This window comes from Pogona vitticeps, chromosome 5, assembly GCF_051106095.1.
Source record: "Pogona vitticeps strain Pit_001003342236 chromosome 5, PviZW2.1, whole genome shotgun sequence".
NCBI classification, from domain to species: Eukaryota; Metazoa; Chordata; class Lepidosauria; order Squamata; family Agamidae; genus Pogona; species Pogona vitticeps.
This window is the reverse complement of record NC_135787.1, coordinates 102,026,464-102,041,679: the sequence shown is the minus strand read 5'-3', so window position 1 is coordinate 102,041,679 and position 15,216 is coordinate 102,026,464. Positions and strand designations below refer to the sequence as shown.

General features: G+C 37.5%; 1 protein-coding gene across 2 annotated transcripts in view; it reads right to left on the bottom strand.

The window, feature by feature from the left end:
- Nucleotides 1-15,216, bottom strand: part of WNT7B (Wnt family member 7B) — a 150,263-nt gene that overhangs the window by 14,249 nt on the left and 120,798 nt on the right. For both annotated transcript variants that reach the window (XM_020785805.3, XM_073000894.2), the window contains exon 3: nt 478-749. In XM_020785805.3, the coding sequence (XP_020641464.1) occupies nt 478-749 (272 nt within the window). The remainder of the gene's footprint in view (nt 1-477; nt 750-15,216) is intronic.

Below are 15,216 nucleotides of genomic sequence, written 5' to 3'. Positions count from 1 at the left end.
AAAAGGTGCCTGAATGAGTGCATACCAGAAGATTGTGAATAGGTATACTTGCAAAAAAAAATAATCACCCAACTAATTTTCCCAGGAAAAATAAAGAGACTTTACATTTTGCAAAAACACATAGAGAAGAATAATTGGCATTGTCTCTTGTTTGGTTCAAGAGAACAATAGACAAGACAATTTACATCCCTAGAAAAAGTTCACTTATAAAAACTAGCATATCAGCTAGAAAGTTAGGCCAAAACCCTTCTTTCTGACACACAAGTTTTTGAAAGGAAGAGGATTGTAATTTATATATAAAACGTTAATTCTGGGGGGCAAGGAGAATCATTCAGTCATGTAAACTATCCTTTGCACTCTGAAACAGTACCGCCCAGACAAGGTTTACTGCCTCAGTTAAGAACTAAGTCGCAGCTACTGGTGGTGCAAATATGTCCCTCCCTCTATGTTAGACCATACCCTCCTATTCTAAAATACCTTTCTTCCAGCCTCATTGTTGTGTAAGTTCATCAGCCTCCGAGCACTCTTTCTGATTTCTCTTGCATCAACAAACCTCCTGGAGAATTCAATGCCGTATCTGATATCAGCGGAGCAGCCTCCCCATTTCCACCCTTCCTCTTGGTTGTAATAACCTTGTTTCTCTCTGTCACAGCCACAGTTACTGAGGTTTCCCTGGCTGCAGGCAGCGGTGACGGCATGTGCAACCCCAGCAGCAGTGATGGCATAGGTGAAAGCGGCTTCCCTGCTTCCTGTGGGGAGGAAAAATATAAAAATTATGGGGAGGAAGGCAAGAGAAGGAAGCCATGCTTTTTTGAAATCCATATAAGATAGCACAATTCTAAAAAGTAGGAAATGTTTATCAGATCTTGGAACAGTGACTTTTTGGATTGCAGCTCCCATGTTCCTGCACTCGGCATAGCTTACTAGGGATTTCTGAGAGTTGCAATCCAAGAAAGTAATGTTTTTATGGCTCTGGTATTTATGCTAGTTTCCAAAAGCAATAGTTTCTAGACTATTCGTTCAGTCAAGCTTGGTTCTCTTGTTGTTTAGTATGAGATCTAGTACTGGTCCATGAGAGGGTTTACAGGAGGTTAAAGAGCTTCAACTGCTCAGCAGTGTTTTGAATCTGGAACACTGGCTGCTCTTATTAGAGGCACCAATCAGCTGCTGGATAGTTAGCAGTGTCCAGCCAGGAACTGATTGCATTTCTCATGTACAGATAGTACATGTACAGCAATAATCCCCCTCACATACTCAGCAAATTGCCACCCTTCATTACCCCATGATATTCTCACGTATGAGAGTATCACGTCCCCCTTTTCTCTCACCCACTAGTGGTAGAAACCATTTTGTCTCTACAGCTCATGGGCACCTTGAGGATTAGGAGAATTTTGGCAAGGTAGGCAGTCATGCCTCTTGTACTGATTAAATACATGATTGCTGCGGGGTTTTTGGAGAGGACACCTCATGTTCAGTCCTGTACTCAGAAGAAGAACTGGGCATGTGACACACATGGGCACACACAGCACTCATCTGGTTAGGTACATGTGTGCAGAAATCTACTTCCACATGGATATGTCTTCTGGCCGCTTCAGGACACAAAAGGGTTCGACTGGAATACAATAGTTACATATATGTAATTGATCAAATGTAGTAGTTATGGAATTTAATAGTCCTTGATTGTTGACAACTTACGAGATTTTGTACTGGATGTCCACCAAAATAAAAATAATTAGGAAAGATGCTTATTTAGATGTTTATTATGTATATAATTTCTATGCTGCCTTTCTTGCAATGTAGGAATCCACCACAGGGGCTCACAAATGATTAAAGAACAGCTACGAGTACAGCTAAAAATGATTGTTATAATTGTTTTTAAAAACGTAACATATAAATGTTAAAATCACTGCAAAACCTTTAAAAAACACATTAGAAAGTGTAAAACATACCTCATCCTACATTAAAAACCCTTTATCAGGTGTCTGATAAAGTTGCTGAAAGACTAGCTAAAAAGAAAAGTCTTTGCATGCCGGAGAGAGGAACAAGCTGGCTTTCCTGGGGAGAGCATTCCACAACCGGGAAGTAGCCATGGATAAGACCTTCCTTTGCTTCCTATTGAATGCTCTTATGAGGGCACCGCGACCATAAGACATCCACACCCCACCAAAGATTTTAAGAGCCATAGAGGCTGATATAAGGAGATACTTTAGATAGCTTGGACCCCAATCATATAGGGCTTCATAGATTATAATAGCCTCTGAACTGGGCCTGGAAGTATGCTACCAGCCAGTGAAGCTGTTCTAACATGGACATTATACATTCCTTGTAAATGGGCCCCAGTCATAAGCTTGGATGTAGCATTTTGGATCAGCTGAAGTTTCCAAACAGTTTTCAAATCCAGCTCTATGTAAAGCACATTACAGTAATTCAAGCAGGATACAACTAAGGCATGTGTCACCACAGTCAGACCAAACAAATAAATGTGTAAACACTCTCTCAGCCGCTACTGAATTTGAGTATCGAAGTTCAGAGCCAAATCCAGGAGTATACACAAGCTACAAATATACATTTTCAGGGGTCATCCCATTCACCACAAGCTGAATCCCCATTCTCTTATCAGCTTTTTGACTGAGCAAGACCATCTCTATCTTGTCTAGATAAATCTTCAGTTTTTTTTAAAAACCATCCTCCAGTTCATTTGTAACATGAAATACCAGTTTATAACTGAAACAGTTTCCTTGGAATTAAATAAAAAGGAAAGAGGGTGTGGGATATTGATGGCACCCAAACCTTAAACGTGAGACAATATGTCCCATTGATTTCATATATGTGTTGACTAAGATAGGGGACAGAACTGAACCCTGAGGGATCTTGCAAACCAATGTCCAGGGTGTCAAACAGGAGTCAATCAGCACCAATTTCTAAGCTTGCACCTTCAGGAAAGCTTGTGACCACTGCCTTCAAGGCACATCCAAGCAAGGTGGTCCAACAGGATACTATGGTTGCTGCCAACAGGTCCATCAGAATACACTGTGTAGTTTATCCATGAAGGCATCATTCCCATAACAAGGCCTGAAGCCAAACTGTATTGGATCTAGATAACCAATTAGAAGTGGTGTTTAGAAACAATGCTCCCTCAAGTGGTGAAAGATGTGCATTTCCCAAATTTAGATGTGACATTTGTTTTTTGGGTTTTTTTACTCAAAATCCCAGAATTCACCAAGAATTCCACAAGCACAATTCTGGGAGTCCCAGCCCACAAACACACAACTACAGACCCTGACTATACACATTTCTTCGCCTCAGTATCTTGTATTTAGCTTTGTTTTGCAGTTGGACATTGGAAGGTAAACACAGGCTTATCTTGCAAGTCCTATAGAAGAAGTACTGTACAGTATGCATCTCTGAAATTCTATCACTAGAGGGATAATATGTTAATCATAGGGAGTACGCATTTCCCTTAAGTGTTAGATGAATCCTAGATGTTGAGTTTGTGGGCTTCTATAGCACTGCGTCACATTCTAAGGATGTCTATTCTAAGTACAGGAAAGGAGCTTGATAAGTTTGAATTTCACAGCAGATGCCCTTGATGCACCCTTTCTGGAATAATATGAGGAACAGACCACTGCCATCTTTGAAATTCACACTGTCACAAAACTCCACAAGGTAGTCAAGAGAATGATTTTAACCATTTCTCTTTCTTTTTTTCACAATGGGTGGGAGACATTCTTCTCTCCCCTCTGCCACTGCCGCTACCACCACCACATGCACTCTCTTCAAGAGGCTTGGCATGTCAACACTTGCCCTCACTCCAAGGGCTATTTCTGAGACCATTTGCAATGTGGGTGGCAGGACCTGTCCAGGTTGCTGGTTCCTGCTTTAAAATAGAAAGAAAAATGTGTGTAGTCAGTCCACGTACAACCTCATAACAAAGCATATTTAAAAATCACTAAATTATTTTTCCCTGTGGATCTTTTCAGAAAAAAAATCTGCAATGAAATAGGGGGGGATGGACAAGCAAGTGGCCAAATGTACATGGGGCATTAACCAACTCAAGAGTGATTCACCTATCCCATCATCTAACTTATAAAATAATAAGAATATTCAAAGCTGGGAAACATGTTACTGTATGAATTTTATATGAACAGTTCATTATTAGTTAGCACCAGGTGCTGGATTAATATGCCCTTACAGCATTACTCTTGAAGCTAAGATAATAATGTTTACAATAATTCAAAAAGTAATTCCTTAATGCTAATCATTTAAATGTCCACTATATCCTTATGCAAACTGAAGCCACATAGGAAAGGACATTCTCTATGATCTCTGTTGTACTGGTGATTGTGCACAGCTATGTGGGGAGAGCCTTACCCTCCACCCATCCACAACAGGAATACTGGCCTGAGAGAATTTTATGAAATCAACTTGTTGAATTAATTGTTAGTAACACATTAGTAGCATGTCACTTTTCGTTCATCACATCAGTTATAATTATGAAGAATAGCCAAAATGAGCAACCTCCCAAAGTAATCACCCACAAAGTAACAACTATTGGGAAAAGGTAATCATTATGCAAACTGCTAATTAAAATAACATGTTCTAAAATCAATGTTTGAAATTACACAGCATTATTAGCAGTTTATTAATTGTAGTGAATTAATTCAAAGATCTGGGAGTAATGTTTTCAACAGAACATTTTCTCTGGTTATACAATTAGTTTTGTCATATCTCCTAGACCTAGGTACTATGTCTTCCTTCTGGATTTCATGGTGCTATTGCTGGGAAATGGAGGGGAGCAATTTGTATCCATATCTAATCTGCTGGAGAAATTACATCACTAGAATCTAAACTTGTCCTTAATTGCAACAAAGCAAGGGCAGGAACCACCATTTCCCAAACGTGCCCTTACTGGATTTGACTTCAAAATGAATGTAAGTAGAGCTAGCGAAGAATGGCAAGGCTTCCTATGTGGGGAGGAAGAGAAATGGAAATATCGTTCTAAAAAACTTGAATCTAGCAGCAACAGTCAGTGACTGAATTGCTGATAGGAGCAGCCGTGGAAGGGGCGGATTAGCAGAGATTATATGATTTTGTAAAAGTATTAGCCTCACTCTCCCTCCTACCAAATTTGAATTAGAAAGTTCCTTTCAGAAGTTCCAGGCCAACACTAGTTTCAGATTTAGTATTACATTAAAGCATTCCAGATACAGCATAATATAGTTTTGTCCTGAATTTATTATACATAATGACATGACTGTATGATGGTATAAACATACAATTATAAAATTGTTAAGAATTGGCAGGAATGGCCAACCCCCTTGTGGATTGTTGTGGTATGGATTTGAATGGAGGATATATGTCCGTGTTAAAATTAATGAGGTGTTAGTAACAAGAACCAAATGTAGAATATGTTTTAATATGTACCCACATCAATAATTGTGTACAGTGGTACCTCGACTTACGAATGTCCCTGATTACTAATATTTCAACTTACGAACAGCTCCGATCGCAACTTTTTGCTTTGACTTGCGAACGGAGCTTCCACTTACGAACAGAAACAGGCAGGGGGAAAAGGCGGGCAATTCCACTGTAGGTGGTGACGAGGCTGCTTCTTTGTGCTGTAGCTCTTTCCGCAGTTATAGGGTGTGTCCCAGTTGGAGGCTTGGGAGAGCCTCCTGCTTTGGAGTGAGCCAGTGTGTGTGTCTGCAGGGAGGGAAGCTCCGGTTTTCTCCTTTAAAAAAACTGTTCTGAGTGGGTTTTGGTGGCTCTGCTTCGGAGTGTGTGTGTGTGTGTCTGCAGGGAGGGTTTGTTTCTGTGCTCTGCTTTGGAGCGAGTGTGTGTGTGTGTGTGTGTGTGTCTGTATTTTTGGAGGTTTTTTTTCCTTCTTAAACCTCCGCAACGGAGGTGGCTATAGTGTCTGTTTGTTTTTTGAGGTTTTTTCTTAAAGCCTCAGCAACGGAGCACCTTCCAACTGGGCTTGCTGTGCTCTTTTTATTTTTTGGTTATTTTTTCCCCTTGAGCAGTGGTGGGGGGAGCCGTGGCTGCTGACCAGAGTGAGGGAAGCTCCGGAGGAGCAGGAGGAGGTGGGCGGGCGAGCGCTTCCCGGCCAGGTCTCTGGGCCCTGTCCCCTTCACTTCACCCAGCCTTTGAAGCTCCCTTTCTCTCCTGGGTTTTGTTCTGTTTTTTGCAGCCCCAGAACATTCCTATGGGTCTTGCAGTGTTTTATTTTTTTATTTTGGGGGTATTTTTTTCTTCAGCTGGAATGGATTAATCAGGTTTCAATGCATTTCTATTGGAAATGGTGCTTCGACTTACGAACATTTCGAGTTAGAGACACTGTTCCAATAAGGTTTAAGTTTGTAAGTCGAGGTACCACTGTAAAACATAATGTTAAAACTGCTACTGCATGAGCAGGATCTTCTCCTGCCATCTGCATGTCCTGCACCCCATGAGAAAGGAGGAGCTTCCTTATTACATTTTTGTAGGAAATAGAGGGGAGCTAAATAGAAACGGGAGCACACTGGAAGGACAGATGCTGAAGCTGAGGCTCCAATACTCTGCCCGTCTCATGAGAAGAGAAGACTCTCTGGAAAAGCCCCTGAATGTTGGGAAAGTGTGAGGGCAAGAGGAGAAGGGGACGACAGAGGACGAGATGGCTGGACAGTGTCACCGAAGCAACCAACATGAATTTGACCCAACTCTGGGAGGCAGTGGAAGACAGGAGGGCCTGGCATGCTCTGGTCCATGGGGTCATGAAGAGTCGGACACGACTAAACGACTAAACAACAACAACAACAACAACAACAATAAAATAGAAAAAGGGAACTTCATCAGTGATCTTCTATGTGTGAAGAGAAGTTCCTTCAACATGTGCAGTGGTATCTCTGGGTCAAGAGAATAAAATGCAATTTAAATACACACACACAAAAATGGTTTTTAAACCATTTTAAAATAGTGTAGCAACTGGCCATTTGCAAAGCACCTATGCTGAACCGACAAGAAAAATCATTTTTAGTACCTGTCCTCAGTTTGGTGAATGTGAGAGTTACCCCAAACTTCTGATCTGCTAAGACAGGGTGAAACTGAGAGGGATATGTCAGCAGCACCCTTTCCTCTTCAATAAGTAGATAGGAACAAGAATAACCATTTTCAAAAAGAGCAGCCCACAGATTAATCTGAAATCTTTTACATATGACAGCATTTTACTAACAGATAAAACAGTAAAAGTCTCTGTCTTATTCCAAATATTTACATTTATTTTAAATATTAAAATAAAGTTGTGCCTTACGTGGTTTCCTGGAGCAATATTTATAGTTAACCATAATGTTGTGGCAAATTTGGGCTGGGGGGGGGAATGCTCTTTGGACAGCCTTTCTCCTACTTGATTACTTTTCCCTTCCATTTCCCTTAGCCTCAAGGGGACTGGAGACCCTTCCCCTTCTGTAATTAGTTAACCCCATAAAGAAATGTTTGGTACCTAGAGCACTACTATTTATTCATTAGAAAGCTGCACCGAGTAGACTCTGTCTAGAGGGGCGGGGTATAAATCGAATAATAAATATATAAAACAAAATAAAGCACAAAAATGCTGTGCTAACTGAACTTAAAAGTCAGTAGCTTGCTTTTGATGGTTCATTCCATCTCCACTACCCTAGTTAGTTCAATTACACATTCTTTAGATAATCTTCACATTTCTACACACTGGTTGAATTTTTAAAATGTCATTATTTCAAAATCTTGTTTCAAACAAGTGTTCTGCTATTAGTACAGACTCTAAATGATCTTTAAAACACAGCACTGCTTGGGAAACCTTGCAACTGACTCATACACTTTTGACATCCCAAATCAAGACCTAGCTTTGAATGCTGCTGAACTCTGTTAAAAGTTTAGGCTATCTTTTGTGACTCAGGGCAATCTCAAATTATACAAACTATTTGGAAATATTCATATCCCAAAACTCAACAAAAATTTATTGTTGGCCATGGAAAGAGCGCATTAAGGTTTATTACTTACATTCAGTGTGATAGGCCAACTGAGGAAAGGGAGAAAGGCCACTGTATACATTTTATTTCTCATTTCCCACTACACACCAAAATCAAAATAAAGAAGCATGCAGTGAAGTCTCAGTTATCCTGATTAAAACTGCCCCACAAATTAATCAAATCTATTAAAACTATTCTTTTAATGGATTTGATTAAATTCAAGAAGATGAATTCAGTACAAAGACATCATTTAACATTTTGCAGATACTCCCATCTTTTTGTACTGCTGTGCCAAATTGTTGTATTATTTAAGTTTTTCATATGGAAATTTCACAGGCTTCACAAAACGTTTATGTCCTTTTGTACAAATTTCAAATTTCTTCACTGATATTTTTCCTGATTTGATGCTTGTTCAACCATTTTGTTTTCATGACACATTCCCAGGCTTGCCCAACCAGTAATCAGACAGTAGATGCGATGATGTCCCATAACGTCATAGTCAATCAGACCACTATGTTAAGATATCAATCAAACCAAACAAATCAGTCTTGCTTTTTCTTTTTCATCCCTATCTCTGTTGCATTATGTCCATAAATGTCTTTTTTTAAAAAAAATCTTCTGGCCTATTTCCATTTTTTAAAGAAATTTCCATTTTTAAAAATGAAATTCAGCTCTCCAAAGGTCAGTTCAGCATACTACCGACTATGACACAGAACTCAAATCTAATGTGATTCAGTAAAGGGGTGGGTGGGTTAAGAGAAAAGAAATTAATCCCTGAGAATTCTACCTTGATTTCTCTTCTACAAATATTGATATTTAATATTGCTTAGAATCCTGCTGGTGTTTACATAATGATTACATCACTTGCTGTAGCTGATGGTGGCTAATTGTGTGTAACTGATGAGGTGCCAGGTGTACAATAAGATGGACGACCAGGCACGTGACTGAGATGCACCCTGGCACCTTGTCACTTAGCCACAATAGCTATTGCAAGTTATGCAAACCCCAGTAAGATTCTTGATAGCACTGTGTAATGATGGCACAGGCCAAGATCTCTGCGTTGCTGACAGAGAGCATACAAACCAATAGAACTGCTTGTGCAATTGCCCTTACAAGTGAGACAAACTCCAAAAGGATTATGGCCAGTGATAATAAATTTGTAGAAATTGTTACAAAAAGCCTGAGGCTCATTTAGGCAGCTACTTTGTCCTAGTAATTGTAGATGTGGCACTGGTTGACAAGCACAGCTATGCACAGCTTCTTTAAATAAAAGCCCTCTAAAGTCAAGTATTTACTGTCAGGTAAATGGATATAGCAGATATGGGCAGACCTTAAACGTGCAAGATCAAGTTTGCAAGTTTAAGGTCATTTGCACTGGAGTTCAGATATCACTGGATTGTAGTAACTGAGTGGGGCACAGCCAGAAACTGTATGTATGCAACACACACGCCCAGGGTCTGGCATATGCAAATAACAAATCTGCATATTCAGGAACAGTTTAAATATTCTTAGACAAAACTTTAAAACCACTCATCACAACTGCACAAACACCTAGTCAAAAACAAAAACTTATTTTTATATTTTATTTATTTGTTTTATTTGTTTGAAACATTGTTATTTAAATTTTTAATACATAATGTATAAAACAAAATGAAATAACATATAACAAACAACATTTATGCAAAAAAAAACCCTTAGTGCACCCGATCACTGGGATCAATATGGATACAGTACTTCCAATATAATCATTATTCATTCGCCCCCTATTCCCTCCAAAATGTAATGTTTCTTGTATAAGTAACTGATGTTTCCCTTTTATTAATATAAACTCGATAATATCTTGCCATATAGTGTCATGAAATATAGTCTTATTCATCATATCTTTAACTTAATATCACATTTACTTATCATTAATTGCTACATTCCAAATCTTGTTATACCTTTCAGTTATTTGAAAATCATACTTTACTTTCCATTTTTTGTTATCATTAATCTTTTTTGTTATCATTAATCACTGTTGGTTGTAGTGGATTTTTCGGGTTCTTGAATGTTGGCTACTTCACACAATCAAATAGTTTAGAAATATCTAATATTATTATGCCTGCTTTTCTTTTATATTAAGTTATTGTGTATAACACATTCCTTACTCTTTTTGAAATAGGCCTAAAAGCCCCTAAATCTGAAGAATCTTTATTAGGCTTTAATAGTAGCATAATTAATGAATATTTCCAGGATGAAGAGATTTCTGCTCCTCCTCTTAAAATCTGATCATGACACTTTAAGTTTTAGTATTAAAAGCTTTCTGAAAGTTTTAGAGTATTCCAGACCTAATTCATATAATCCTTGAGATTTACCTATTTTTAATCTTTTAAAAAATGATCTCTTCTTCTGAAATTGGTTGTTCCATCTTTTTTCTATTGATAACAGAAATTTTATTCTCTATATTCCTCTCTATATAACCTTTAACTTTATCCTTGGATAATTTTCCACATGTGTATAATTTCTAAATGAAATTTCTAAAAGCATTCAATTTATCTTTCATTACTTTGCATCTTTTCCTGTTTTTATCTTTAATTGCTCCTATTACATTCTTAGCTTTTTAAAAAAGTTGAGTAGCCCTGGCCAACATTTTCAAGCTTCTATTGCTAACTTTATAATATTCTCTCTTCAGGTATATTAAGTTTCTTTGAACTCTTTTAGTTTCAATGCCCTCTAACCCTTTCCTTCTAGCTTGTATTTCTGCTAAAGATTTGACTTTTCTATCCACAATGCATTTCTTCTCCAACTTTTATCACCTCTTCCATACTTTCAATATGTCCCTCTTTTTGTCTTTTAAAATTATATGCTTCCTTGAAACTTTGCCCTCTTGCTGCCTTCACAGTGTCCCATATTATACTTCCTTTCCTTCCTTTTCTCTTGTTAATCTCCCATACCTCTTTCCATTCCTTCTCCTATTTATCAGTTATATTTTTGTATCTTAGTATAGTTAAATCCATTCTCCATCTTTTTGCTTCTTTGTAATCACATTTGTATCAATTACTTGATACAAATATATAATCTATCCTGGAATAACTTTTGCATCCCATGGAATAAAATGTAAACTTCCTTTCTTCTCCTTTCTTCTCCATCCATATATCTTTCAAATCTGTTTTAACTATCACTTTATTCAAGATCATATTACAATTTCTTTTTTGTGGGGTTTAATCTATCTTTATTCTCATTCTTAACTTAATTAACATCTCCCTCCATAATTGCACCCCCTTCCCTAAATCTGTTAAATGTTTTAATACCTCCTTAATACTCTCTTGATTTCATTTGGAGAATAAACATGAACTAATGTATATATTTCTCCCCTCATCTCTCCTTGCATTACTGAATAGCTCCCCCAAATAATCTCTATTTATTATATTTATCTAAATTCACATATCTTAGATATAATAATGGGCACCCCCTAGATCTGAAGTTAACCATAAATATCTGCTCATTTTAATTTCAATTAATTCACATCATCTTTTAATGCATTTCTTGTTTTTTAAAAAATCTGCTTTGTTTTTATTTATCATAGATTCAATTCTTTTCCTTTTAATAATATTCTCCAGGCTTTTTACATTTAATGATAAATTCTTAATTTTTAAACTATTTGTATTAATCAAATATTTTGGTTCCCAATTATTGCTTACCTGGCCTTTCACCTTAAAAGGACCCAAGGTAGCGTACACTAGGAAAAAATGTACAGGAGATGAATACCAATCTTAATTACTACAAGATCAACCACGTCAGAATTATTTTAACTTATATTTTTATTTGAAAATTTGAAAATTTTAAGAATAAGAAACACTTGGGAATCTTCTACAAATCATCCAGGCAGCTGCTAGTAGATCACAATCTACATTCTGTCCAAAGCTTGACAACTATAGTGTAAAAGCTAATAAGTAATGTTGATTGAAAAATTATTCCACTAATGTTGATCATTTGTAGAGCATGCTATACAATCATTTTGTTATGTCAATTGTTAATGATACATCAGTGTCACGTTAATTTTCAGTTTAGAAAACAATTAAAACAGCTAACAAACACTCCAGATTAATCCTTCTATAACTAATTGAATTGGCAATTTTTATTCAGACCATCAATACTACTGAAATGAAAATGAACAGAATTATGATTTTTAAAACTGTTATTTAAATTATAACAAATTGTCTGGACAATTTTTTAAATAAAGAAACTAAGCTCTGGGCTGTGACTTTGCTTGCCTTTGGTATATGTAGTCCCAGCCTTAATATATCATCCATCGATTCATTCAAGAGCATACTCCACCTTTACCATAGTATTCTCATAAATGATTAACACAATCATGGTTGTTTTAAAAAGAGCATCACTAAATCGAAACAAAAAAGGAACTTAAAGGATAGTCCCTCCTTCTGTTGTTGGAAATTGATGTCAAATGACTATAGCTATGTTGGTGAACCAAATGTCCTTGGCCTCATTTGCTTTGACAACTGGTCTTTCTATACTTCACTTTTGGGGGCTGGATTTTGAAAATGACCTCTAGAAATCCAATCTATGTATATTCCTTTAAAACCTAGGGGAAGTAAGTCTGATAGATTCCTTTTTGTCTTGACATGAAACCCATGTCTCATTGTCTCAGTAGTATGTGGAATATTGCCACTAATCCCTAAAAAACAAACAAAACATGTTGCTGAAAATCCTGTTGAGTAATAGGTCAGAGAAATCCCAGCTAACTCCCCTGCAAGAGCTTCTGTTTGAACTGTGGTTAATATTACAGTGCCTCCAGTAAAGCAATGAAGTTGATCAATAGAAAAGAGAAAGCAAACAATGGCTGGTTTGGGTGGGGGTGAGATGATTATGATCTTCCTTAATTGTCAAACTAAAAATCAATTGGAGTTGGAAGAGATGAGAGGAGTATACGTTCATGCCTTGCTAATTGCGTGTGCATGTTGTGGTGCAGCAATGCATTGGGAAAAGAGCTTGTAGGATTTCATGATTTACAGTGGCAGAGTGGATGCAGAACACTGGCTTCACACTGTTCTGAGTGTGGGTATGTCCAGTGCAAGGAATTCTGCTGTCATTTTATCTCAAATCCCATAGAGTTATTTTCCCCATAATCATCTTGATTAAGTTTTCATCTTTTGTACTGCCTTCCACGTAATATGCTATGTGCCATGTTGTGACAGAGAGAACTTGTTTACTCTCGGCCAGAAATGAATCATACACAGCAGATGCCCGTCAGATGCAAACTCACACTATGTGTCAACAACATAAGAATCGTGCCCAGTTGTAGCTTTCTAATTTTAGCAAGCTTGTTAAACTTTATTTTAGTAAGCTTGCTAAACTGTTTCTTGTACAGTTTATTTATTTCAGCTTATTTGTTTATTTGTTTTCCCCTAAAACAAAATAAAATTTATTTCCTTTATCTTAAATGTACTTGTTTTCCTCAGGTTTGTCAAAAAGTCTGACTTAAATTAGCAATAAAGACAATTTAGAATCAGTAATTTTGCAAGACTAAACACAGACATTTGGAAAGCACATGTTTTGACACAAAAGTATTTCCTAGATGCTATATTCTCATTGTTGTCTTTTTATCGTTTTATACTGATAATGTTTCATAATGTCAGCAACGCCTTTAGTTTGTAAGGAACTCGGCATCTCCAAAAGATTATAATTGCAATTATAAATATTAAAGACAGTTTTATAGTACCATGACCTACTGCAAGCTTCTATAATTTGAGGTTCTTCAGGTTCAATCTAACAGCCATGTAATGTAGCCTCACTGGTAGCTGTAGCCAAAGGTTTGTAATATTGAATTACTAATGGGTCATCATAAATGCCTATTGCTAGACAAGATAATGCTGTTTATTTTCAGTGAGCTTGCAATTAGTGATGAATTTTTGAGACTGCCATTTGTAGTACTTATAATTCCTCTAAGAAAATTACAACCAGAAACCATGCTATCATCACCTGTAGTGTAATTCATATAACTATTTTTTCCACTCTAAATTGCCCTCAAAATATACTCAAACATGTTTTATACAATTCTGTAGACCTATATTTGCCCAAGCTTCCAAATGACTGCATGAAAAGATGGAACAAGTATGCTTCTGAAGTTTCTTTATTATGAACACATTTCTATTTTTTTAAGATCTCTGTATAAGGATTGAATGAATACTAATAAGACAGTGGTGAATAGTAGTCTGGTTTATTTAGAGATTTATTAAAAACAATTTAAACCATAATTTACGGTGCAATCTCCTACGTGTCAATTTATAAATAATTTCCACTTTAACAGCCTTTATTCTTACGTTAGTGTGGATATGATTATAGCCTCAAAAGTTATTCATTTTTAGGCCCTGCTCATGTAAAAATACTGGGATCTATCAAATGCGGTCGTTTGTCTGGTATTTTTATGTACAGTTCTCTGTTCAAAGGATAGTAATCTAATTTGTCTAGTTTTCAAATTAGTAGTTGATCTGTGTAAGTAGATCAGAGAAAGAGAGAGAGGGAGGGGGAGAGAGGGAGAAAGAGAGAGAGAGAGAGAGAGATTGAAAGAGAGAGAGATTGTGTCACTTTATAGACTAGCTGGTATATTTTAACATGAGCTTTCATTGAATCAAGTCCACTTCCTCAGCCATTGCCCACTTATCCTGGAATAACCACGCAAGACGAGGTACATGGGTTAAACATGGGCCACATTTTATTAATCTTCATTCCACTTTTATGAACATGCCAATCCTCTGGGAGAAAAAAAGGGGTCCTACTGTAGTGCGGAATCAAATTCCTTGCTGGATATTAGGTTGGCTCTTGCCCAGCTGCAAGGCTGGGCTTAGGCCTTAGTAATTCCCTTCGTTATCGACAAGGAATAACTAATGGCCTCTGAATTTTCCTGGACCCCTTCCTTCTCTCTGTTCCTTCCGGGGTCTGGGATTGTCCCCAGCGCATCCTGACCTCACAGCACCGCTGTTGCGTGCCAGGGCATGCTACTGGTCGAGATGCGCAGGAATTTGTTGCCACTGCCCAAGAAACCAATATCCAGTGCCTTTGAATCCGCACTACCCGCCCAGTGTGACCAGATGCTACCACCAGTTCAGCATGGCCGATGGAGGACAATGGGAGAGCACCCCTTTAAATGACCTCCGACCAGCCCACGCCCCTTGGCCGTCCTTGCACTCGACCCCTCAATGTCACACATTAATCCAGTTAAGTTGGCAAAGCCACG